The sequence below is a fragment of the Phalaenopsis equestris genome, unplaced genomic scaffold (assembly GCF_001263595.1).
Source record: "Phalaenopsis equestris unplaced genomic scaffold, ASM126359v1 Scaffold228613, whole genome shotgun sequence".
Taxonomy (NCBI): Eukaryota; Viridiplantae; Streptophyta; class Magnoliopsida; order Asparagales; family Orchidaceae; genus Phalaenopsis; species Phalaenopsis equestris.
Genome location: NW_018246588.1, coordinates 96,347 through 122,617, shown reverse-complemented (window position 1 = coordinate 122,617; position 26,271 = coordinate 96,347). Strand labels below are relative to the sequence as shown.

The 26,271-nt window shown below is 34.3% G+C and overlaps 1 protein-coding gene across 1 annotated transcript in view; it reads right to left on the bottom strand.

Annotated features, from left to right (window-relative positions):
- Positions 1 to 12,577: 12,577 nt before the first annotated feature.
- Positions 12,578 to 26,271, bottom strand: part of LOC110037987 (glucan endo-1,3-beta-glucosidase 14-like) — a 27,114-nt gene continuing 13,420 nt past the window's right edge. The window contains exon 3 of the mRNA XM_020742740.1: positions 12,578 to 12,844. Coding sequence (XP_020598399.1) covers positions 12,764 to 12,844 — 81 coding nt within the window. The 3' untranslated portion in view covers positions 12,578 to 12,763. The remainder of the gene's footprint in view (positions 12,845 to 26,271) is intronic.

Genomic DNA, 26,271 nt, shown 5'->3' with positions numbered 1-26,271 from the left:
ATCAAATAAACTGAGAAATATATGACATCTGTTTGGTCTGCGAAACCATTTTATTTACCGACAATTTCCCCTATTTAATATGAAGAATTAAATAGGGTTTTTATTTTAAGCTGGGTTCGGATAAGCTTCCTATAAGGGCAAGCCCCTACAGTGAAATGGGATTGGCTTTAAGAAAACTCTCAAAAAAAATCAGGAAATATTATCTTCAAGGAGGTCAAAGGATAAGACTTTTCAATGATATTGGACAAAGAGGTGTGAAATGGGATTGGCTCAAATTTGGAGCATTTTGTTTTTGGAATCTAAAGGAGGAAGAACTAGGGGATGTCATGGATTCGGAAGAGAACCTCAGTGACTTCTCTTTCTATCCTATTGTTTAACTTCAATTTTGAGGAGAATTTATTTAAATATTTCATCCTTCCAATTTTATTTAATTAGTTCTTACATTCGTGTGAAACGATCACACAAATAGCCTGGAAGATGTGAGGATTTAGGCCGTAACGAACGACAACCTCAGAATCCTAAGACGAGTTAGGGCTTATATTGAATAACATAGTTGGACAAAGGCCTAAAGAAAAGGTGAGTTGCATAAGAAAACAACCTTGAAGTTTTATGGCTTGGTTGTTTAATTCTAAGGAAGGAAATGTTTAGCTGGGGAAGACAAGTCTTGTTGTTGAAGATGGTTGTGCTGACCACCATGCTAGCTTCAAGCTCCTTGTTGTGACGAGTTTGAGTTTTCTAGTGTGTCAAGTTATGATGTTAAATAAGGTGGTCCTATTGCTGAAGTTCTTTAAATTTTTATGGGGGCATGTTAAAGTTGATGAGAGCGACACCGGTTAGGATCCTACGGTTCCCTTGTTCCGGCACCACTATTTTCTATTGGATTCACTTAGTCCAAATGAACTTACTAAACTCAACTTAATGAGTTCCATAATTTCATTTAGACCGTGGGAAGCCTCGTTAGCAACTGTAGATTACTCGTCCGCCTCCAATGGATTCTTGATCATTCGATAGAGACGTCTTAATTTAATTGCAATTGTGGTTTTGGTGATGTTTGTGATTTTTTATGATGTTTGTGATTAAATTTTGAGTTGTCTTATATTTTGTATGTTGTGACGGTGAATTTTATATTGGTTGATTTTAGATTTAATTTTGGTTTTGATTTTGTGGTTATCCTAGCAGTTTTGGTTTTCATGCAGGTTTACATTGTTGTTTAGCATGCAAGTTTTATAAGCATAAAAAGTACAGTATGAAAGAACAAGAAAGACGACACTATAAACTATAAAAAGAGTTGGCGAGTCTTCTTGTTCCACCACCTGAACCTCAAAATGCATGTAAGAGCACTTTATATAAAGCAAAAAATTATATAAAGAAAAATATTAAGGTTTTGGTGATCTACCCAACCCTAGGTCATATCTTTGTGGGTCCCCTATTGACTTGGTTAAGGATGATTTTTTGTTAAGCAAACATATTAAGTTTGGTATACCTCCGAGGTATCCAACAACTCTAGAGAAAGAAGCAGGTACATGCTTCCCTCTCACTGCCTGGTGAAAAGTATCGAGCTCATTCAAACTTATTATGTTGCATATTAACTCATTCTGTAAATATCTTTAATGCTCAGTGAACATTGATGTTTCAATTATCCCTAAGAGTAGGGTAATTATCACTTATAATTTAATTTGAGAATTATGTAGGTGAACACCCTTAAAGGGGCAAGTTAATGCTGTCAAGACACTTAGCTAACTTTTTAGTTTGGGCTAGTAGTGTTTTAAAGATGTTCAATTTTTAATTATGTTCACTTTTCTAATCCTCATTTAATCAGATTTGATTTAGCTTAGGTCGCTACTAAGCCCTTTAGACTTTTGATAGATGTCTCAGTTATATTTTGAAAGAGATTGAAATTTTAGGTGATGATGATTCATTATCAAATTTTTTAAAATTCATTTGAATAATTAAATAGGGGTATTAAATTAGTGAGTTATTAACACCTAAAACCATACCTTTGAGTCTAGGATAATTTAATTTGATAGACTCCCAGGGTTTAATAATTTAATGAAATTACAAGTTTATCCTTTAATTAATAAAAGTGAGTTTGGTTTCTACCAATTAATCCCCTTTGTTTCAATCTTCCAAATATGTTAATCAAGATTAAATGTTGCCTATTTGCCTTTCTTGAATTAAGTCTAAATGTTAATTAATGTCAAATTTTCAAAATTACACTTTTGCCTTTAAGGCTCTATCACTTCATAATTTGTCAAATTTAATTCAAATGACTTTGGAATTTGGATCCCACCTCACTCATGGATCAATTAAGACATTAGAGGAGAAAATGTGATTTTTAAAATTTTATTTTAATTTATATATTTATTTATATGCAAAAATAGTATTTTTCAAAGAAAAATCCATAACTTGGCCAAGGCAAAGGCTAATCCCTTGAAATTTTTACTAAAGGTAGAATTAAGCTAGAGAACTATTGGGACCAAATTTCATCATTTTTTTAATTATATTTGAATTTTAAGAATTATAAATTCTAAGAATTATATTAATTTCTAGAGCATTTATTAACTATAAAATATTTTAAATATGAAAGATTATGTTTCACATTTTTATTGAATCTCTTTGAGGCTAAGGAACCCAAAGAAATAAATTTCACATTAGAGCATTTGTATGAATTTTATTATTTTTGTCATTTTTATCATTTTTTTAATTATTTAAATATTAAACATAAGCCAAAAATGAAGTTTTTATTTTAATTACCCTTTATTTTTCATAAAATTCCTCTGATCATAGAGAACTCTACGAACTAATTCTTATTATTTTTTGAGTTATATTTTGATTATTAAAAATTATTTTAGTGTTAAAAAGGACACTTAACATAAAAAATCAATTTGAGTTATCAAATGAGCTCCAAATATTTTGAAATTTTTATGGGGAGTTCTCTGAACTTCAATTATAGTGGAGCATTAAAATCAAGTCATTTAGATGTTTATATTTCCCAAATTAATTTTCTTTTTGTTTTAAGGTTTGTGAAAATTAGGTGCATTTTTAATGACTTGGCTCATGAAACATTTTCTAAAGGGTTCTCTAATCATGGCAAATCTTCCAAAATTTTCTTATAATTTTCTAAGCAACAAGTTATTTATTATGATTAAGTCATGCAAATAATAGACATAAATTTGAAAAATATGGATCTCTGCTAGAGACCTCCTCTGACTTTAGAAAAATCAGAGAATGTCCCCCATGACAGAGGCAACAACATGCCAAAATATCAAACTATGGTAAAATGTCTACATGCATGGAGAGTTAAAAGACTAAAAATAGTATTTAATTAATTAAAAATTAAATATGAATTACATGAACTTCAATCCATTTCCACATTTCTCTCCTCTATTCACTGAGCAAGAATGTATTTTTCTTTTATTTTTGTGATTTTTCTACACTAGGATATGGATTTTTTAAGTTAGGGCTATTTATTTAAATCAGAAAATAACTTATTTATCTATTTAAATGTGCGGTGCCACCTCATCCTAGGCATCTCCGAAGCTCCACACCTTGTCTTCTGGTTCGGCGCCTCCATCCACCTTAATGCCGACTCAGCCCACGTTTCATGTAAGAAGGGGTTGTCTGGCTAGATGTCGTCCATTGATGAGATAAACGCGCAATCAGACGGCTCCCCATCATTGTCCCCAAATAGGCTAATCCGAGAACCATTCACACTAAAACTTTAAGATCTCCCTCTAGACTCAACCAAATCTCATGGGGTTTGATCCTATGGACTCATCTAAGTCAGAAGAACACATCCATATGGTAAACATGTCATTAAACTAAGCTTAATCAAATGAAGAATCAAAATAGGCTCTGGTAGAGGGGAAGTTTAATACCTTTGCTCTGAGAAGGGAAGCTTCAATCAGAGGTGCCCAACACATTCGTGGAGGTCCATGGAGGCTAGGGATTGAGCCTCTTGCTGTGGTGAAAGGTCTAAGTATGAATTCGACCAAGCTCGATTTCAGGTGTTGGTCTAGAGCTATGCTAGGGGCTCTGTATGAGGGGGATTTGATGAGGCTTCTTCTTCTTTCACTGTGGTGAAGGTGTGGGTGAGTTTAATTGGAGTTTCGTAGAGTGTGGAGCTATGGGGAGTTTTGTCCAAGTTTTGGCAGAAGTTTGAGCTCCAAATTGAGCTTCCATAGTGGGAATCAGTAGAGGAAAATTGTTTGGTTAAGCTGAGGAGGAATCAAAGAGGTTGTGGGAACAATTTGGAGGTCTCTCTTTGAGAAATTTTCAGCACCTCTCCCCTTGGCCATGGAGGTGAGCTTTTATAAAATTGGGGGGTGAAAAAGTTTGCTTAGTTGGAGGGCAGAGATGCTTTAAATTTTAAATGAGAAGAGGTGGCCTCTAGGTTTGAATTGGGTTTGATTCCATGGGGTGGCTCTCAGTTTGGCCATTTTCTAGAAATTAGGATGGTCGGCAAGGCTATGGGAGGTGGCAAGGAGGTAAAGTGAGCCAAGGGAATATGTCACAACAATTTATTTGGGCAGGTTCTTAGTTTTGGCAAAAATCCCTTAAGCTTAAGCAATTTTGGAAGCAAATCCCTTGATTTGGTGATCCTTTGGTCCATGACTCATTTGGGTAGTTCCATGGGGTTTATTCTGGTCAATAAGGATTAAAATTTAGCTGTGGTGGTCTTTGGTTGGTCTATTTGGCTTGATTGGGTGATTTTTTTGGTAAAGGGGCCCATGTAGGCCAATTTGTCTTAAAGTGGATTTGGGTTAGGCTAGGCATGAACTAGAGCCCAATTGATTGATCAATGCTATGTAGATTATTGTAATGAACATTTTTGGTGAAGTATTGAAGTGATTTTGAGTTCAATTAGGGGTCCAATTTTAGGGATTTTGGAATTTTGATCAAATTAGGCATGTTAGGCTAGACTTGGGTCTAGATTGGGCTAGGCTTGGGCTAAGTCCAAATTGATTGTTGAGAATGGTCAATATAAATTTCATGAAGAGTTTTAAATATTAATTGGGTGCCAATTTTGGGGCTAAGGCATTCAATTTGGTGGAATTTGAAGACATGGCCAATTTTGGGCAAATTTGGGGATTTTTGAATTTAAATTGAAATTAAATGAAATTGAGGCTTCCCCAAGGCCAATTGAAGGTCAAGTTTGATGTTTAAGAATGTTATTAAGAATTTAGGATTCAAATTTAGGTCAATTGAGTAGGCTATAGGGTTCAATTTGGTGGAACCAAGTCATATGGCCAAAATTGGGGGTTTGACTTAAATCAACATTGGGCTCAAAACATGGGCCAATTGAGCTTGTTTTTCATTCATATTGATCATATGAAAGGTGAATTTTAGTTTTTAATTGAAATTGGGGGAAATTGGGACCAAATTGTTGGACATTTGAGGTAAATTTGGGGAAAATTGGGCCTTTAAAGGTAATTTTGGGGTTTTGGTCAAAATGGTCAAATTGATCAAATTGGGTCATGTGGTAGTTGAGAAAAATTAAATTGAGAATATTTGAATTTTTTTGGGAATTTTTGGGATTTTTTTGAATTTTTGGAATTTTGGGCTAAGGAGGGGCATTTTGGTAATTTGGCATTTTTTGGTGATTTTAAGTAATTTGGATGTTTTCAAAAGGTTTGAAATGATTTTTGAACAAATTTGGGTATTTTGGGTAAATTTAGGAATTTGGCCAAATTTTGGTTTTCAACGGTACTTAAGTAATTTGCGGAATTTTAGGGCAAAAATGCCAAGTTGGGTATTTTTGGTAGAATTAGGGTGCCAACTGCCAACCACTATAAATTAGCTATGGACCAATAGAAACCCCATTTGGGTCCTCTATGTACTGGTCTTAGCTAAACCCTAGCCTAGGATCAAAGGGTTTAGGGGATCATCTACATGAGTCTCCCAAAGGATTAAGGGACCAAAGCCAAGGAATTTTAGGTTTAGGTTATTGAGTGATTGTGAGTGAGGTGATTGTAGTGAGCGACTTAGCCTTAGACCAACACCTAGAGTTAACCCTCAGGGCAAGAACTATGTGGAAAACCAACTATGTGTTTTATCTATTAAGTGCTAGAGGTTCGGACCACTATGTGGAAGTTCAAGTTGAGTAAAGAGGAGTTTAAAATTTGTAATGGTGAGGGTTCCATTTCTAGTTTCTAGAAATAGTCAATAGGAAATACCTCTATGGCTAAACCCTAAGCTACTAAAGAGGAAAACTAGACCTCAACCAAAGGTGAGGTCAACAAGCAGCTGGATAATCTCCCTCAGTTGCTAAGAGTTCCTTCAGATCCTCTCTCCATTATTTCCCCTAATAGCCATTTGAATGTTTCCCCTTTGGAGCAAATACAAAAAGAATTTGAAGATGGGTGGCAACTACAGAAATTTAGGAGAAGAAAAAGCATGTTATGATGGATCCTTCTGGAGATATTCATACTCTTCCAGAAAAAAATTCCCTCACCAAGGTTACTAGAGGGACAACCAAATCTTCACATCATGATTAATTTCCTTTGTGGAACATCAAGGGTGTGGTTCATCCACTCTCCTTAAAAAAGCTTCATCTTCTTAACAAGAAACATAAACTTTGGGGTTTTCTCTTCTTGAACCCATGGTTCACAAATATCCTCAAAAAATAATTGCACAGTTTGTTGGTTTCTCCAACTTCTCCAATATTAACAGTAAAATTTGGATTTTGTGAAGGCATGAGATTTCATGGTCTGTTATTATCAATGATCCTCAATATGTTCATTTCTAGTTTGACATTGCTGACAAGAGGGGTTTTTCTACTATTGTATATGTTGGGTGCATCAAATCTACTAGAAGGAACCTTTGCAATGGATTCATTAACATTATTTATTATATGTCCTCCCCCTAGCTAGTAGGGGGAGATTTTAACTGTGTTGCTGACATTGCTGAAAAAGAGGTGGCAGACCTCCTAATTTCCACATGATTTCTAAATTCTATGATAATATTCACACTGTCAGATTATTTGATCTTGGCTTTTAGGGATCTCCCTTCACTTAGAGAAGGGGTAAAATCTGGGAGAGGTTGGACAGATTTTTGGTAAGTGATCTCTGGTTCCAGAATTTTTCACATACATATGTTTCTCATCTCAGCTTAGTTGGTTCTGATCATAGACCTCTCTTGATCAGCATCACTGGTTGCCCTCCCTATGGTAATCCCCTTTTAGATTCCAAAACATGTGGGTGTATCATCCAGATTTTCTTAACCTTATTAAAGATAATTGGGGAGGCTCTTGGCACCCCAACACTCTGATCAAATTGTGGAAACTTCAAAAAAATGTGGCTAAAGCACTTAAACATTGGAATTGGAACACCATTGGCAGTGTATTTAAGAATGTTGAGTTGGTTGAAAAGAACTTGGCAACCCTGGAAACTGGTATGGAGGCTAGGGATGTTGATGAGGCTACTGGCAGGGAATGAAAAAGTTCTACTTGAAACTAATAGACTGGAGCAATATTTGAGGCAAAAGGCTGTTGTGAGTAAATTTCTGGGGGGAGACAGAAACACCAAGTACTACCATGCTTGTATTAAATATAGAAGGAAATCTAATACTATCCACAGAATTATATATGGGGGTGGTAACTAGATCAAAGATTATGGGAGAATTGTTAATAATGCTATTAGCAATGCTGTTAATTATTTTAAGGAACTCCTCATAGTCCCTATCCCAGTGCTGATACACTGGATCTGTAGGTATTCCAGGAGGATCAAAATTATATTAGGCATGTCCAACTCACCCACTCTCCCTCTAAAACTTAAATCTAGGAAGCAATATAAGGTATTGATAGTTCTAGAGTAGTTGGTCCTGATGGGTTTACTTCTGCCTTTTACAAGAAATCTTGGCCTATAATTAAAGGAGATGTGGTTGCTGTCATCTAAAGCTTCTTTCTAGAGAACCCTCTCTCTAACTGTTTCTGTTCTTCCTCTTATTTTCTTATTCCCAATACTACAGAATGCAGCACCTGGGACCATTTTAGGCCAATTAGTCTCATTAATGTTATTTGTAAAATCATCAGTAAGATCATTATTGTCAAGCTTCAACCCCATCTGCCCCACCTTTTCAAACCTAATCGTACAGCATTTGTGAAGGGAAGGTAAATTGTTGACAACATATTACTTGCACAAGAACTGTATTTGGACATTGATCACCCATGTAGAGGGGGTAATATGATCTACAAGCAGAACCCAAAAATATCATATGACACCATCAATTGGCAATTCATTCTAGTACATCAAAATGCTCATTCTATTTTGCTGATGGTTAGTCAATTGGATTCTTTACTGCATCTAGTGGTGTCCAACAGGGGGACCCTCTCTATCCTTCAATTTTTATTCTACCTATGGACTACTCTAGAATCATGGATAAGGCTATGCTGCAGAAAACTTTGGCTATATTTCATCACAAATTTGATGTGGAAGTCACCCACTTTATCTATGCAGATGACATTATCTTATTCTCCAAAGCCAATAAGAATGTTGTTAAGCTTATTCAAGAATGCCTTCAACACTTCCAAAAGGTATCTGGTTTTTCCTTCAGCCCATCTAAATGTCACCTATTTTAATAGTAAAAAAGCTAATCCTGCAGTTAAACAATGGATATCCCAATTTACTGGATTTACAACCTCCTCTCGTCCATCCAAATACCTGTGGGGTGCCTATTGTCTAAGGTAGAGCCAAAATGGTGCAGTTTGATGATGTCTTCTCTAAAATTGGCAATCAACTCAATAGTTGGACTAACTCCTTTCTATCCAATGGGGAAAGAATCACTCTTCTTATAATCATTTTAACATCTTTTCCTTCCTACTTCCTACAAGTCACTGCTTTGAAGTAATCTACACAACTACTTTTGGAAAGACATTTCAACAAATTTTTATGGTCTGGGCAAAGAAAACAATTCTGCTGGGCTAGCTGGCAGAAGGTTGCTAAGCCAGCCATGGCTGGGGGATTAGGTTTCAAAGGTCCGTTGCACCTCCAGCAAGTGAACATGTGCAAACTTTGGATAAAGTTTAGGCAGCAACAATCTGTTTGGACAATATACATGAAAGGTAAGTACCACAAGCACTCTCACCCTAGCTTACTTAGTCAAAAATTGGGGGACTCAAGAACCTGGGTACAAATGTTAAAATTTAGACAACAAACTGAGGAGTTGTTTCTATGGGATCTCGGTAATGGTGAAATTTATTTTTTGTTAGATAATGTGTGCCCCCAAGACTTTCTATTGCCGAGACCAACTAATATCAATCCAAACATCTTAGTTTCTAACTGCTGGAATGGCAAATCCTGGTGCTTAGAAACTCTCTAGTCAATGTTAAATCCTATCGCTGTTGCATGTATTTCTAAAATCTAGTTTAACTGAGATAGTAATGACAAGTTGGTGTTGAAATCAAGCAGGTTGCAAACTATGTCCAAAGCTATCTCTTCTAATATTTTCAATTGGTAGGTTGTCCCTTGGGGGAAAAATATTTGGAAAAAATTTCTAACCCGTTCAATGTCCTTTTTTATTTGGAGATTTTTTTAGAAATTGCTCCCTGTGGATGATATTCTCAAACTTAAGGGCCTAAGAGGACCTTCTAGATGCCACCTATGTCATCATGAAGTAGAATTTATTCCTCATATCTTCTTAAAATGTACCTTTGCTCAGTAAGTCTGGAAGGAGCTCACACAAAAATTGAAAATAAATTCACTCTCTCTGGAATGGTCTACTCTTAATTCTTTATGGAGGGATTGGCTTAAACTTAAACTAGGGTCTATCTCATTTATTATGGCTTGGTTTCTCTGTTGGTTTATATGGATGGCTAGGAACAACGCTAAACATGATGATCTTCTCCCCTCAGTCGCTCACATTGTTGTCAACTATAAGGCCATAAGGCCTTCATAAACAAGTTGGCTAAGCTTAAAGGTTTTTTATATCTGTGATTCCCAGCCTCAAATCAATACCTTCACTTCTTCTTTTACTATCACTAAGGTTTTCTGGACTCAACCTCCTCATCCTTACATCAAAGAGAACACAGATGGCAGCTATAATAGTTCTTCAGTTAGGTTTGGTGGTATCTTCAAAGATTCCAGTGGAATCTGCAAATTATTCTTCTACTGTCTTATTCTTGCCCAGGATGCTCTAGAAACTGAATTTGCTGCTACTTTCTGGGCCATATAGGTGGCTAATTGGATGAAGTGGGAGTTCCTTATTGTGGAGACAAATTCTTCATTGCTTAATCAAATGATCAGAGGTTCTATATCTCCCCCCCTTTGGCATATCTTGCAATGGATGAAAGCTATCAATTCTTCTGAAGGTTAATGCAAGTTTTCTTTTGCTTTTATCTTCAAGGAAGTTAACAAACCTACCTATTGGCTTGCTAGATTGGCTTCAAATTCAGATGGTGTTGTGCTCCTCCCCCCCCCCACCCCCCCCCCCCCCCCCCCCTCATTTTTGTTGCATGGAGACTTGATTGAGGCTCCTTATCTTAAAGTTGTAACCACTTTAGTTATCTAATATATTTCCCTTTTCTTTTAATATATATATATATATAGATACACACACACACACACACACACACACACACACACATACGTATATTATATTAAAAAGATTGGTCAGAGGTTATTATACCAGTCTCCCGACCAAGCTCAAATACCTAGGAATTCCATCCTGCAAATAGGCGAGATCGAACCCATGACCCCAAAGATCTTATAAACTCTGTTAACCAAACACACACTACTGCTAGGATTCTATGATAATTAAATCTTAGAAGGTATTAGACTTTCACAAAGTCGTAATCAATGTTAGGTGAGATGAAAAGTATTGATTGACTAGTTAATATATGTGGTTATTCATGAAAAAGAAATTACATAAGCCTTAACAACATTGATTTAAGGAAAATATTTAATTGGATTATTTTTATGGTTTAATGTTTGTTGCCCTATATGTTGAATGCATAATTTTTAAATAATTGTTGGTTTGATGTTAGAGAATCACTCGTAGTTTACAAACATAGTGCAGCATTTGAAAATATACTAATTAATTAGTGATTATATTGGGTTAAAACAAAGTATAAATTAGGATAAATCAAAGAATCATGAATTTCAAAGTATTTAATGGATTTTTGTGACTATTTAATGCATAATGTACGATGTCATGAATGTATGATTGATTATTATTCTTTCAAATCTATGGTGTATAAAGCATCATATTTTGGTCAACATCATGATCTAAATATTAGACTAATTGATTTTTTAATAAGAGATAAATACATCATTCTTTATTATAGATATGTTTCTTGCTACTATTGGTATATTTAAATTGATGATATTTTTTTATGAAATAATATGATATGTTTTTTATGAAATAAAAATATTTATAGATATGTTTCTTGCACTTATTTATTTATACGATTTTATTTGATGATAATAAAAATGGTGTGATGGTTAGCTTTACTATGTTACTTATTACATGTTCTTCTGGAAACCTTACCAATATTTTATTCTGATGGTTGAAAAAATATGTATTACTTCATAAATTATGATTGATGTTGAAATGTAATTAAAAACGTTATAAGGATTCCGATAATCAAATTTCATTATAATAGAAAATTTATATAGTGATGATTGTGCATGTGAAACATGTATTGCTGATTAAATCCTTTGGATGTTAGCTGGCTAAACCGAGTAACAAATACACTTGATATTTTTATAAATTTTCAAGTTATTAGCATCATCTGGAAGGGGGGATTCCTAAACTTGTGCTTCAAGTATTTTTGCTGGGTGATTATGATTAGACCATTAAAATTAAATAAATAAGACAATCATTTTTCTCTTTAACATTTTTATTTTCTTTAGTTAAAAAACCTACATAGTTTATTGCTTAATATTAAGTTTTTTATTAAAAAAAATGTCAGCATGAGAATCATATTACCGTCAATTACATCGTCTTATTTATTTTCCAGACAATATACAATGATTTATTAAAAAATATGCCTAATAATAAACAATCTATAATTTAACATAAAAATATTAATAACTTGTGATACAAATAATAAAATATTTATTTATTATAATATATTATTTTAAAACGAGATTTAAATTCATTAATAAATATTAGTCATAAATATATAAGTTTAATAAAATCCAAAAAGGAATATTTAGAAATAATTTGAATTTTTAGGCTTTTTTTTTTTTTTTTTTTTTTTTTTTCTGGGTAGAAGTGATGATTAAAATACTATAAATTTTTTAAGAAAAAAGGCTCTAATGCAAGACATCAATGATAAAAATGAAGATATGAACCACTAAGCTGAGAACCCATTTGGGTGTGACTTTTAGTGCTTTTTCATAAATCAAATTGATGTTATAATAAAGTTTTAAGGCAGACGGGATGTAGAAAGGCAGTTTTTTTCTAATTTCAACATGATTTGGCCATACCATAATCGGAAACAATGGTTATGCCATAGTTGAAAATGCAGTCGTATAAGCTCCAGCTATTTCACTAATGTAGAATTTTTATAACAAAAAATAATATTAATAAAGCAATAAAAAAAATCATAATATCGAATTTAAACATTATTTGATGGCACTATTTTAAGATAATGAATGTGAAAACACGGAAGGAAAAACAGACTCCAACAGTCAAATAATATAAATAATTGCACAAGAACACGTGATGCACAGAAAACCATTCCTACTCTTAGTGATTTTTTGCTGCATCTGTATAAGAGAGAACTATTACAGAAATGTGGGACTAAATTTGACTTAAATACTTACTGATCAAGAAGCAGGATCCATATACAAGTAACTAAAACCAAAGAAGAGGGCCACAAACAACCTCTGGCAGAGAAATCCTGTGTTGTTAAACCCAACATAAGAAGGGAAGAGTAGGATGAAACTTTGGGAAAAAAAAAGAATACAAGTAAAAAAAGTAGTCAGCAAATATGACAATAATGCTTGAAAACAAGTAGAAGAGTAATTTAGAGCTTTTGAAGGTTGAATCTATGCTTGATAATTTTTTTCAAGTTCGATGTTTACATGATGCACAAAACTCGTAATTAGATTGCTATGTTTTGTTTTCACCTGCAAAGGTTAGCTGGGAAACTGTTAAATGACCTCGATATGGCTAGCAAAGAATTAATCTGAAGAACATTAATTTTAGCAAAATTTTCTGAATCCAAACTGTATTCAATATAAAATTTTACAACAACAACAACAACAACAAAAACAAAACCTTTATCACATTAAGTGCGGTCGGCTACGTGAATCCTTTTTCTCCATTACATCCTATTTAGTGTCATATTTTCATTTAATTCTAAATTCCATATAAAATTTTAAAACCTAAAAAAACATTTCATAAGCCTCTGGGCTTCAATTTCAGAAAAGTTCATAGAAAAGACAACAACCTCTCAACCAGGCCAAACTGAAACAAGGGGAAATCAAACCCACCTTTCTTATGAACTAGGGCATTCTAAAAATGCACATAGAGGGGAAACAATGTCTTGACTACTACAAACAGAGGCCACCTTTAGACTCCTCTTGTTGCATAAAATTAAAAGCTACACCCATGGATCTCAACGAAGCTCCTTAGTTCAAGCACAATTCTTTGGTGAGCTTCTAAAAATAAAAACTTCGCGAAGCTTTTGCAACTTCTACAGGTGATGAATTGTGAACCATTTCCCAACACTAAATTGTTCTCAAGAAGACGAATATTTCCTAAAAAGGTTGAGTTTTGTTGTCATTTTTTTTCTGGGGCTAAATTTCATCACGACATTTTGGAATTATTGCAACATGAGCAATCCATGAACAATCTATGATCGAGGTAGGAAAGCAAGAAATATGGGCCATTGGATGGAGATCAGGTGGACTGAAAGTATGGTTTAGTAGGACAGTCCAACCCGTCTTATATGGTCGACCAACTAATAGGAACTGTTTTGGATAGGATTATTTCAAATTTGCTTTTATACAATTTGAAAGACAGAACTTTAAATTTTGAATTTGAGATAAAGTTATCCATTTTTATATCCGTTATTTTCCTATAAAGAAGTCCATTTCCTACGATAAGAAAACAATCAATTTTTTCCCAAATACTCTTTCTCGCTCTCTCTCGAAGCAATCGACCCATTCTGGCACCAAAAACCCACCGAACTGCAGGCATTCCAACGCTCGTCAAAATGCTTTCTCCTTGCTGCCACAACCTTATAGCAAGAAGAATTCTAAAATAGAAGACATTTATAGCAAGGAAAATATAATGAGAAATATTTAATTTGATTAATAGGACGCTAAAAATCCTCCAAACATAAAATTTCATATTTCCTTTCCTATCTGTTGTAACCACTTATTATGAGATCACCTAATTAAGTTAAGAGATAAGTATCTAATCACCATGTTTAACAGAGGTTAGCATCTAATCACAATAGGGTTGTTTGGTTTGGGGCTGTTTGGTTTGCTGCAATCATAATGCGGTTTAAAATGAATGAAATGCAGATGTAATGTATTGTATGTAAAACAATTTGGAGTTGTTTGATTCAGCGTAACATAAATATAAGACTTCATATTTTTCTTGTTTGTTTTGAATACAAGCATCACAAAGTATGCCAGGTCTTATAAAAATTGTTGGCAGCCAATGGCAGCAATAGGAGTTGGCGGCGGTCGGTGATGTGCGACAGTTGGTTGGCGTTGGAGCTCTTATGCGGATACCTCGTCATGTGGCATCGCAGTCGTGAGAACCCTCGATTGGGGATTCCACATGGGGCGGAATCGATCCCACGAACGAAGTAAGATGAATTAAGATTGGATCCTGTCTTGGTAAATGCTGACTTTTGCAATCTCGCAAGCTAGATTGAGTGGGATTTCTACAATTTTCCCAATCGGCAGAAATTCTTCCACATGCAATAGCCGCCAGCCCCTTTGGGCCCATATTTAATATTTTATTTAGTTAGAATTAAGATTTTATTGGAAGGAACTTTTTATATTTTGTTATTTTTTTCTTTCTGGCCGATTTTTGACTTTTTTTATGTTTAGAGATGTTTTCTCTTGGTTTTCTCTATTTGAGTGTTATATCATTGGATTTCTTTTAGGTGGATTGTGTAGCCTAATAGGATCGGGGTGGTGATCTCCCGGATGATCGAAGACCATATCCGCGCCGAACTTATTGTCTGTTGTCGTTCGACAGTGCAAAACAATAATATTATACTTATGGAATTTCATCTTCATCATTCCTCCCGCTTTACTTACACCTCCAACTTATATCACTTTTCCTGTACTATTGTACATCTTCTCAAAGCCTTAAAACAGTATCACCTGATGTCAGGGTACGGTAAATTCTAAATTTTTAGGGATTCATCTTTCTTACTCCAAATCCAAATTCAGCAAAAAAAAAATAAAAATATTCCAGCTATACCTAAACACCTGCTAGGCTCGCTAGAACGGTATCACTGGCGGCAACATACAACAAAAGCTGACAACTCTTTACATACTATGAAAAGGGAGGTTTGAGTACTTTTAGAATTGGGACAGCGCCCAAGTCGAACTTCAAGTCATTAAGACACTCCAACATATTCGCACACCAAGGATACGCGAGTGTAAAGGCACATTTTCAAAGGAGAAAATGCCAACATTATGTATTTTTTTGGGCTCCACTATGAAAAGGGGGGTTTGGCACCATCTACCACTTGAGGCTTTGGACCTCTCCTCTCTTATAAATTTTAAGCATGTTTTATATTTCCATAAATCTAGAGAATATAATACGGCCGCTCATTTTCGTGCCAAGTGCGCCCTTCATGGTTCCTTTGTTTTTATGCATGCAAATGATGATACAAAGCTTGCTTCTATACTTGTAGACAACAGGTGTCATTTTTGTATATAATACATGCATCTTTGTTGTACATTTTTGATATATTAATGAAAAATGCAATATTTCAAGGCAACACTTTACATACAGCAGTATGCTTGAAATTTACACAAATCTAGAGAATTCTAAAATACACAAAAAAGGAACCAAGAAATACATTCCTTTTTTACACTACATTTGGAATTCCTTCCCAAACACCTGAATTTTTATAAACTCTGCAACTTCGATGCAATGCACTCCCTTTGCAGCTGACCAAACAGTCCCTATGTGACTATGGAATTCTCTTTCAAGATAGTAATCTAAGAAATGTTGCCCGGTGATAATTAAATCCCAAGCCTCAATGTCATCTTTCAAGCAGAATGTGTACTAAGGATACAAAAGATAATTATGAACAAGTTTCAGACGTTTAAAAAATTATAAAAAGTTATAAACATTTTTATAAGTGGTGGATAAACATTGAAGGAAAGGATTTTATAATCCAAGAGGATTTGATACAGTATAAGATATAGACCAAAAATATTTTAGCAATTTTTGGATAATTATAATAAGTATGAGCTATTTTTAGTATTTTGTCATTTCCAATACATTTAATACTGGGATTATTTCATTTTCTTTTAAGATAATAGAATTTTCAAGTCCCGTGTTGACCTAAATCCGAAAGATATAACTGTTAACCACATTTTTATACATCAGGATTTAACTTCTTTGAACTGATTATTCTATTATGAATTGAATTAAGCAAATCCTCTTTTTCTCCTACATTCAACTTTTCTTCTCTCCTTCCCAACACAATCTCTTCCTGTGGAATCTTGAAATTCATATTTTAGTGTTATTCTCTTCTATTTTAAATTTTATTTTGTCATATTTCTTTGCTTCTTGAGTTATTTTATGTTTGATAAGTTGTAATAGCTGCAATTAAGTTTGCACTGGTTATTCCTCATTATAAAGGAGAAGAGCTTGTAATTTGATTCTTGAGAAATAAGAGAATTTATTCCCTATCTTCATGGTATTAGAGCATCGCACAACTAATCACTTCTGCCCCTCGATTCTACATCATTCGCTGCATTTGAACATCTGAATTGTCGTTTGCACCGATCCAACGCGACAAAAACGAGAACTCGTCAATCATCATCATCGTCTACACTGATACAACGCAACAGAAAAAAAAACTTGTCGATTGTCTTCGTTGTATGGCTTGCATCATCTTTGAACTTTGGTTCTGTGAGTCATAAGCTTGTGTCATATGCATGTTCGTTTCTAACTGAATCGTTATGCTTCTTCTTGAAGAATTAAATCAAACCCTAACTTCCAACAGCAGTTTGAACCCTTCCAACAACCACCAAAACCTTCCTACAACCGTCGGAACATCCTCTAGCATCTTGCAATTCCTCCTCTACTCTGCCCTACTGCAGAACGCTTTATGCAGGCCCTCCTTTGTTCATCATTGCAGTTGGAATTCTCCCTGCAGCCAGAATCCTCCCAGTGTCAGGGCCTCCTACGGTGGAATCCTCCTAAGTTCTTTGCAGCAGCCAGCTTCTCACCTGCAAAAAGCAACAGTCGCAGGAACTCATTCAAGTCACTGGAACTTTTCCCGACAGCTATCAGAATCCCTTCAACTGGCAGCCTGGCATGCTGACCCTCCTAGGCTCTTCCTTACAGCCGAGTATCCCTGCTGCAGGAACTCTTTCGTCGGATTCTCTTTACAAGCTCTCCATTGTTCACCTTGTTGTTGTCGAACCTTTCTTCCAGCAGCAGCAACAGACGTCAGATCCCTCTCGTGCCACAGCAACAAGAGCTGACTCCTCTTCCATAACAACCACTCGTGGGATCTTTCTTCCTACAACAGCATCAATTAAATTTCTCGTAAAAAGCTACAGCTCTAAATACACATAAGGATTATGACCAAGTATGGTACAAAGATGTCAAGTTCCATTCCATAGGTTAATCCTCTTTTGTGTGAACATTACAAGAAACTTGGTAATTCACATGACAAGTGCTAGAAACTATATGGAAAACTTGTAGAATGAAAACCTCAGCAAGGGAGGAAAGACCATGACAGTAAGACCAATGCTGCTACCTCTTCTGAAGGGTCAATCGACCCTAGCCTTTTCATTAAGGAACAACTGGAGATGCTGAAGAAACTTCTTTCGAGCACAACTGAGTGGCCTACCAACTTGATGATACACCAAGATGTCATGCCCTTCGATCTCGCTGACAATGGAAGATTTGACCTTCAATAATAGATTAAGATGCTTCTGATCGCAAGATTGGAAATACTCATGCTCTCACCAACTACCACAAGTTCACAAAATCTAAATCTATCATATTTGTTGATGGATCTCACTCCAGATTTATTGGGAAAGGAGTAATGAAAGTCTTCAAAAATATTCAACTCTCTTTTATGTTTATATATTTCACAATTAGAAATCAGCTTATTGTCAAAAAGAATCAAGACTTAAAATGTGTTATTAAATTCTATTCTAAAACTTGTGAATTTTAGGTGACGGATTCGACAAAAATGATCGTCAATGTTGAATTGCATCAAGGTCAATACCTGCTCAAAGAAAGCTAGTCTCTTAACACACAAGTTTCTTAATTATCTTCTTCCTATATCTATGTTTTTATATGTCTGATTGTCTTGAAAGTCAAGTTCAATTATGGCATCATCGTCCGAGTCATCCTAATTTTCACTGTGTAGTAAAGTTGTACCCTTAGTTCTTTATTAATAAAAAGCCAAATTTTTATCAGTGTAGATCCAATTGGGGTGATAAGCTTGGGATTTAATCGATTCATAATCAAAACCATACCGGGGAAAAATACACCAATTTTAAAAATTTTGAACAATAAATTGAACAGAAATGCAGAAGAAAAAAGTCCAGAAAAGGCACACATAAATTTTGCATGAAAAAATATGTGAACAAGAAAAAACCATAGAGCTACACCACACAAATCTATTTCACTATGAAAGAAAAATAGTACAAAATTACACCACTCAGATCAACTCTCTACACCATTGAAACTTACAGCAATTCACACTCATTCCTCTCTTTGATCTCATAAGAGAAAACACTCGTCGAAATCCAGAGACGCCGCTCCGCACTTACTACTCACCATCAAGAATATACTGTGAAAGATAGTAATAATCCATTGTGAAACAAGGGCAAAAATCCCTAAATGCCTGCTGCTAAGGCCAAAGCACTGCCCTCACTTGGGTTGAAGTAATTAATCTGAGTGTTTTCGTGCCCAAAAATGGCCACCTTAGTGTTACCCGATTTGGATCAAGGCACGAGGGAGCTTGAAGTGGGGTCCAAGAGCCACCTTCTCTGGATCTAGGCGTCAAGGCCCACTCGTATCCTAGCGTTGTGCCCCTTGGGCCCTTAAGCGTTGATGCTATTGTTGGCTTCTTGCAGGCTACGACTATAATGCAAATAGACTCTATTCTAAAAAATATCCCACTAGGAGATTGATTGCACCTCATGACATCTCCTCTAGATCTGTATCATCTTCATAGTTTTATACCGTAGTATGGCTAACCACCAATATCAACCTTCTTGAACTCTAACTCAAGCCAAGCAAACCTTCAATTTCTCAATAGTCACCACCTGAGTGAACATATCTTCAAGATTCTGAGCCGTGCATCTTCTCCAAGAATAGTTGTCTATCATCAGAAGAATGCGAATAAAGCAATACCTAAGCTGAATATGGAACAATTTTAATGCTACTTTGGATGGTTTTTTATTTTCATACACTTTGTAATTTGTTATTCGAAGTTTATTTAAGATGTTACTTGGCTACAGAATGTTGTCATTATACCTAATTCAGTGATTCTCATGTATTACCTGAATAGAGCACCTGTTTATCATGGATTCACAAAGAGAGAGATGCAGAAACAAAATTGTGGCAACAGTATATTTGATGTACGAGAATCACAGCTCATACGTAGATTGGTCTCCTTGCATGACATAATCTTACATTGGTAATAAATTAGTTGTGGAGCTACTTGAACGATACCCTACAAGATTCAATAGCATGTTTCGTATGACACAACCTGTATTAATAGATCTCCTAGATAAATTACATAGGAATCATGGACTTCATGGCTCTTCTAGGATGACATCCAGAGAGGTGTTAGTAATAGCTCTCTACATTTTGTCACATAACGAATCACTGAGAGGAGCAATAAAGTGGTTCCAAGCATTCATTGGAGACAATCAGCATATAATTTTCAATGAAGTTGAATGCACTTGTTAGTTGTCATCAAAAATTATCAAGACAGAGAATCCAATATTTGAGAGGACTAAAAAAAGATTGCAAAATGACCCGTGGCATACGACATTTTTTAAGATAAATCTTTTTACTCATAATAATCAGAAGTCAAAATTAGTAATGTAATTTACAACCCTCTTTATTTTCTTAAAATTGTATTGTAGTGATCAATAGAACACGCGTGGATACATGTGTATCTAATGATGAAAAGGTCGCACTCATTAGACAATGTGGATAACCAACAAAAAATGTAATGACCGACATGCCTGATAATATGTTATTTTTTTATATACATTTAATGTTTATTTTTAGTTATATTACACATTAATGAAATATAATTTTATATTTTTGATTGTTGGTACATGTTATGCAATTAGAGCAAATAGAGCGAAAATGAAGTAATTTGGAGTCAAATGGAGCAAAGAAGAAAATTTTGACCTAGCGCCTAGGCGCCAGACAACTATTTTATTGCTTCTAGAAGACTGACGCTTAGGCACCAAAAGCGATTTTTTTAAAAAAATGCAATGTATTTGAACGAATTTTGAAGAGGCATCTGAAGTGACTCTTGGGAATTTCGAGGATTATTATAATGGGGTGTCGCTTCAAGTGAAAAGAAGGAAAGAAGGTGTGTAGGGTGTGTCTCTTCAAGTGACAGGGTGTGTCTAGTGGAGCGAGATTGTAAAAAGAATTCTTCAAAGGAACTTCAAAAGATTTGTTTGGGGAGGAGTTTGAGATAAGTATTTTGTATTTTTGTTTGAGTTTTATTAAATTTTATTGTGTAAACCTATTTTTAAATTTTAAAACTTAATTTTATTTGTCCTCAGTAGTCTACATTAAAGTTTAATATCACTTTAAAATGACTTGGTATGTGGTCATGCTTCTAGATTACTACAATTTTGATTTTAGAAATGATATAGAAAGCACAGTTGAAATTCTATGTGAATAGGATTGTTCAAGAGTTAAGTTATTTTGTAAGAGACATGTAGTAAAATGATTTTACTATTTATTGTAGAAATGATTTGAATATTTGAAAAAAAAAAGCTATGCTTCTTAAATTTAAACTTTATAAGAATTGAGCTACTAGTGAAAACTTTTTTAAACTAACACTTATAACTATAAAAGTGAAAGAAAGTGATGAGTTTTTAACCTTAGGGGGACGATAGTGAAATTCAAAACGATTAAAGGTCTATGCAGATATACTAATCCTCAAACAAAAGTAGTAAGAACTGAAAATGATTCTAAAAAAAATGAGAAAAGAAAGAAAAATAAAAAAAAAGATATGAAAAGTGAAAAGCTTGAGAAAAAGCCTAATAAAAAACTGGTTCACTTCAATCTCCTTATTAAAAAAAGACTTAAATTCAATCCTAAACTTATTTTTATATAAAAAAATATTAGTTAAATTTTACCAATAGAGTCCGTAAATTATGTTTTTATACTTTTCTTTTAAGGATCTCAAATTTGACAAATTTCAATAATTTTTGAAGTAAACAGAAAATCAAGATTTCTAAGTTGAATACAAAATGTTCTTTTACCCTAATACTAGACCAATTCACTAGAATTTCTCCTAAGTTGTATTATGACATTTTTGAAGCAAAATTATCGGAAAAATTAATGGAACTCACTACCTCAAATCAACAATTCTAATTTTTAAAATTAAAGTATTAGTTGAGAACAAGTAACGTTTAAGTTTGAGGATTTTGATGTGTGAAAGATTGTATGAATTTTTTTATATTTTTCACATCTTTTTGAATGAAATTGCACTTTAAGGAAATATATTTGTATGTTTTTCTTATAGGTATAACGGGTATTAGGAGTGGAACAAAGTGGAAGAAATGCGGAGCGAAAAGAATAAGATTTAAAGAAAAAAAAAGTTTGTGAAAGATGAGGCCATGGCGCCAAGTACTAGACGCATATCACCAGCCAAGCTTAGAGCCCGAGAGCTTGGCGTTAGTGCGCCAAACACTAGTGTCATGGCCTTAGTCCTAAAAGTCAAGCCCATGTTGTCAAGTTAGTGTGGCCTCTATGCATCAGTCCAGTAAAATGCAACCTGAGAGATTGGGGCCACTGGACGCCATGGCACCAGTCTTGAAGGCCAAGGCTATGAAGCACGAAAAGAGTGACGCATAGGCGCCAAAATAGAGTGATGCCCAGACGTCAGTATCGAATTATGGACAATTTCGAGATGATTCAGAGCAGTTCAACAACGGTTTCAAGGTGGTTTTTAGGGTAGTTTGGAGAGAAATTAAAAGGGGAAAAGGGAGAGATAGAGGAGGAGGCCAGGAGTTTAAGAGGTGTTAGAGAGTTTTGGACGGATTTTTCCTTCTGTGTCTGTAGTGTTCTATTCTTGTTTTAAGCAAGTTTAAGTGTGTGTGTGTGTTGAATTGTGAGTGCTATTGTGTAAGAAGTTGCAGGAGAAGAGCAAGGACTTAGGTGGAGCATCATGAAGGCAAATTGAGGGAGAGAAATAAGTATATTTGTGATTTAGAATTGTAGTTTTATGAAGCATATTTGTATGTTGAACCTCTTTGTTTCAATGCATTTTGGTGTTGTTGTATTCGTGCTTTCTGAGTAGATTTACTTACTTTTCCTTGTGATGATGTGGTAGATGTGTGGGAATGTTAGATTGAATATTGAAATAGTTTATATTCAAAATTGTGATGATTTTCCTTTTGCAATAAGTTTACTTTTCAATTTAGTCAATTGATCTGTTAAAATATGTTGTTAACCCGTAAGGAGGAAGAGCTACTGCATAAACAACTAGAAAAATCACATTGGACTATAGAGTATGAATCTAAGTACACTATAGGTAAATGCAAATATTAGGGAGATAAAACTTAATGGGTTACAAATTGGGGATCTTTAGAGTGACAGCCTAGAATCCAACCAATTTGAACCAAAATTCTTTATAGGCTTTGAAGAGGGCAATAAGGATTTATGCTTCTATTTATCACAAAACTCTACTTTATTTGGCCTTTCTTCCACTTCCACACTATACTATTATCACCACAAGGAAAAGTATCCTTAACTCTTGTAAAAACCACTTCACATACCATAGTTAGAAATCCTATAGGTATAACTTTAGATAATTGCAGTAGGTTTGTTAGCAAAACTCTTTTAATTCAAAATTTCAAACTAAGAACAAATTTAGTAGATTAGAACATTTTCCTAATTTGGCTTCCATTGATTGATGTGGGTTTGACAACCTGGACTTTTTAGAGCTCTATATTACTGAAATGATACATATACTTGTGTTAGAAACATCAATATATAGGAAAATCTGTTTTAAGAATTTAATTAATTTGCTGAGGAGCAGAACAAGTTTTAAGGTGTCATCACCAAGAGTTATATTATTGTGATAATAACTAAGGTGTACATGCACCCAGGATGGCGAAGATGTTGGGAAAATGATTGAATTGAGAGAGTGAATTACAGACGTCATCGTTGGATGCTGAATGTACCAATTATTTTTTTTTTTTTTTTGCTATTTTATTTACGATAGATGGTACAAACTACTATTGTTTGTTGTATTGATATCTTGTCAAATCATTTAAATTTTGAATCTCAGTTGTATTTCTCGCTCCTTTGCACGTATTACTCCCCACCTGAATGGCCGAAGAGGCAACCATGGGTATAATATAGTATATAAATATTTATTGCATATTATATTTGTTTTTTTAGGTCAGTGATGAGTCATTCAAATTTAAGGGTTCTTCTGGATGGCTTATTTGTCTCTATTGATTCTTGTCACATATGAAATTCTAATGAAAACAACCAAGATCCTCTCATTTTTTCAGTGTCATTTTTTTAGGCTTATTTCTTAGTGATATGCATATGTGATATTCGTGTTTTGAAGGCAACCAAAAATATTTTTTTAAGATCTGATATCTTTTGAAAGTGATAGATTCGTTGGTTTATGCTATGATCTTAGAGGCCACAAGATTTAGTAAAACTTGCATTGTTCAATTATAATTTTTTTCCGATAATATTGCATCTAAGGATTTGTGTTTTGTTGTGTTAAAACCTCAAAAAAGATGAGTTCGAGAGCTTTTGGTACTTCCAAAGAATTGCACTGCTACTGCGGACTACCATACTCCTTGCTTACTTTGCGAAAGTCACATAGCTACGAAAGACAATTTTACAGATGTCCAAGGAGAAGACAAGAAAATTATGACTTCTTTAGGTAGGCAAATGGGTTAGAGGAATCGACAGCTGATAGTGATCGGGCATAATGAGTTTCCTTGGAGGACGGCTTGTCTCGTGACCCACACCAGCTGTATTTTAAAAATAATATTATAAATTACTGATTGTTATTTTAATAATTTTTTTTTTTAATTTTGATAGCTATGCTACTCACTGTTAAGTGAGGTATCCATTTTTATTTTGTAATGCTCGAACTATATATTTGTTTTCAAATATGAGATGAGCTAGTATGAACAGTTATGTTGTAAACATTACATTATAGGTGCAGAATGGTTATTTGTCCAGAAACAGCTGCAGCACAACTGTTTTGAAACTGCAAAAAATAAACAGACAACCAACTTATCTGCAACAGCTTCCTGTCACAGCTGCTGCGCAGTAGTTTATTAATAAGTTATAGCTACCCCAAACAGACCCAAAATTATCAAATTACAAAAATTTAGGCCTCCAGTACAAGGAGATGACTTCCACTAAATTAGGTCATCGCATTTATACGACACTTACAAAAATCATAAATCCAACACAAACTCACGAGACTGACACTAGAAAGAAAAGTTTTATTAAAGCAAAAATTAAAAATTTACATGCCTCCAAACATCTATTTATAGAATTCTCATCATTGAATTAGTAAATATGATTGGCACAAAATCAACTTTAATTAATTCCAGATAATGATCATGTTTGTATTTTATATCCAATAAAAATAAAAAAAATAAAAGGTACCATGAAACCATTTTATTATGAACAGATGTTGCAATCACAAGTTAAAACATTGAAAACAAACTGCAAGTAGCTACATCAAACCCGCCCATAACAAAACAGTAGGCAGCGGTAGTCAATATCTCTAGAAAATAGCATCACATTAATGATAACCCATATATTACAATTGAAAATAACCATATAAAAGCAATTATCGCTAAATAAATAAACATCTTAAATAAAACAACATTTGCTAAGAAAAAAAAAGCAATTATTCAAGACTTGAAAATTTTAATCAAATTTCTTACAAGCAACATACAGTTCTTTTATGATAAAGCTAATAGTATTAACTTGCATTGTATATAGAAGGGCGAAAGCTTGAAGCACAGTATCAATAAGTTTGTTGTCAATTACAGCACAGTTGTTTAAGGGAAGAAAGCTTTTCTTGTCGAAACTTTATCCACTCAGCATATTTATGTCCCAACAACATCTATAAACTAAATTATTTCAAGCTTAATGATCAGAGTAGAGCACAACCTCTTTAGATAAAAGATAATTCCACTAATAACAAAGAGGTTGCATAACAATGTATGATTTTCTATCATAGTTTAACTATTGATGTTTATCTTCATTAAATTTCTCATTCAAAACAACGGGACATCCTTCTTAATGCAACACTTCTACAATAACAACACTAGAAGGGTCTCAAGAATCCTTCAACACTATATTCATATCATGCGCCTTAAGTACATAAGCACTTATAAGTCTCATAAATTTCATTAAAAGCGTGATCGAAAAATTTAGTACAGTATAATCCTCTTTTTCAGATAAATAACTCAAATCTAAAATCGAGTGTATTACTATATGCATGCTGCCTAAGAGAAATTTAGACTCAATAATCATAAAACCCTCTACAGGAGGATGTACCTTGGTGTATGCTTTTTGCTGATGATATCCTTCTCGTTGATAAAACGAGAGAAAAAGCCCAGGAAAAACTTGAATTATGGAGGTCTACATTGGAGTCTAGAGGCCTTCATTTAAGTAGAACTAAAACTGAATACATGGAATGTAATTTTAGTAGTAATAGCTCTAGTGACAGAAGTGTGACTTAGGGTGATCAAATTATTAAAAGGTGTGAACGATTTAGATATCTTGGGTCCGTTGTTCAAAGCGATGGTGATATAGATGGGGATGTTAATAGTAGAATTCAAGTTGGTTGGTTGAAGTGGAGGAATGCTTCGGGCCTTTTGTGTGATAGAAAAGTAC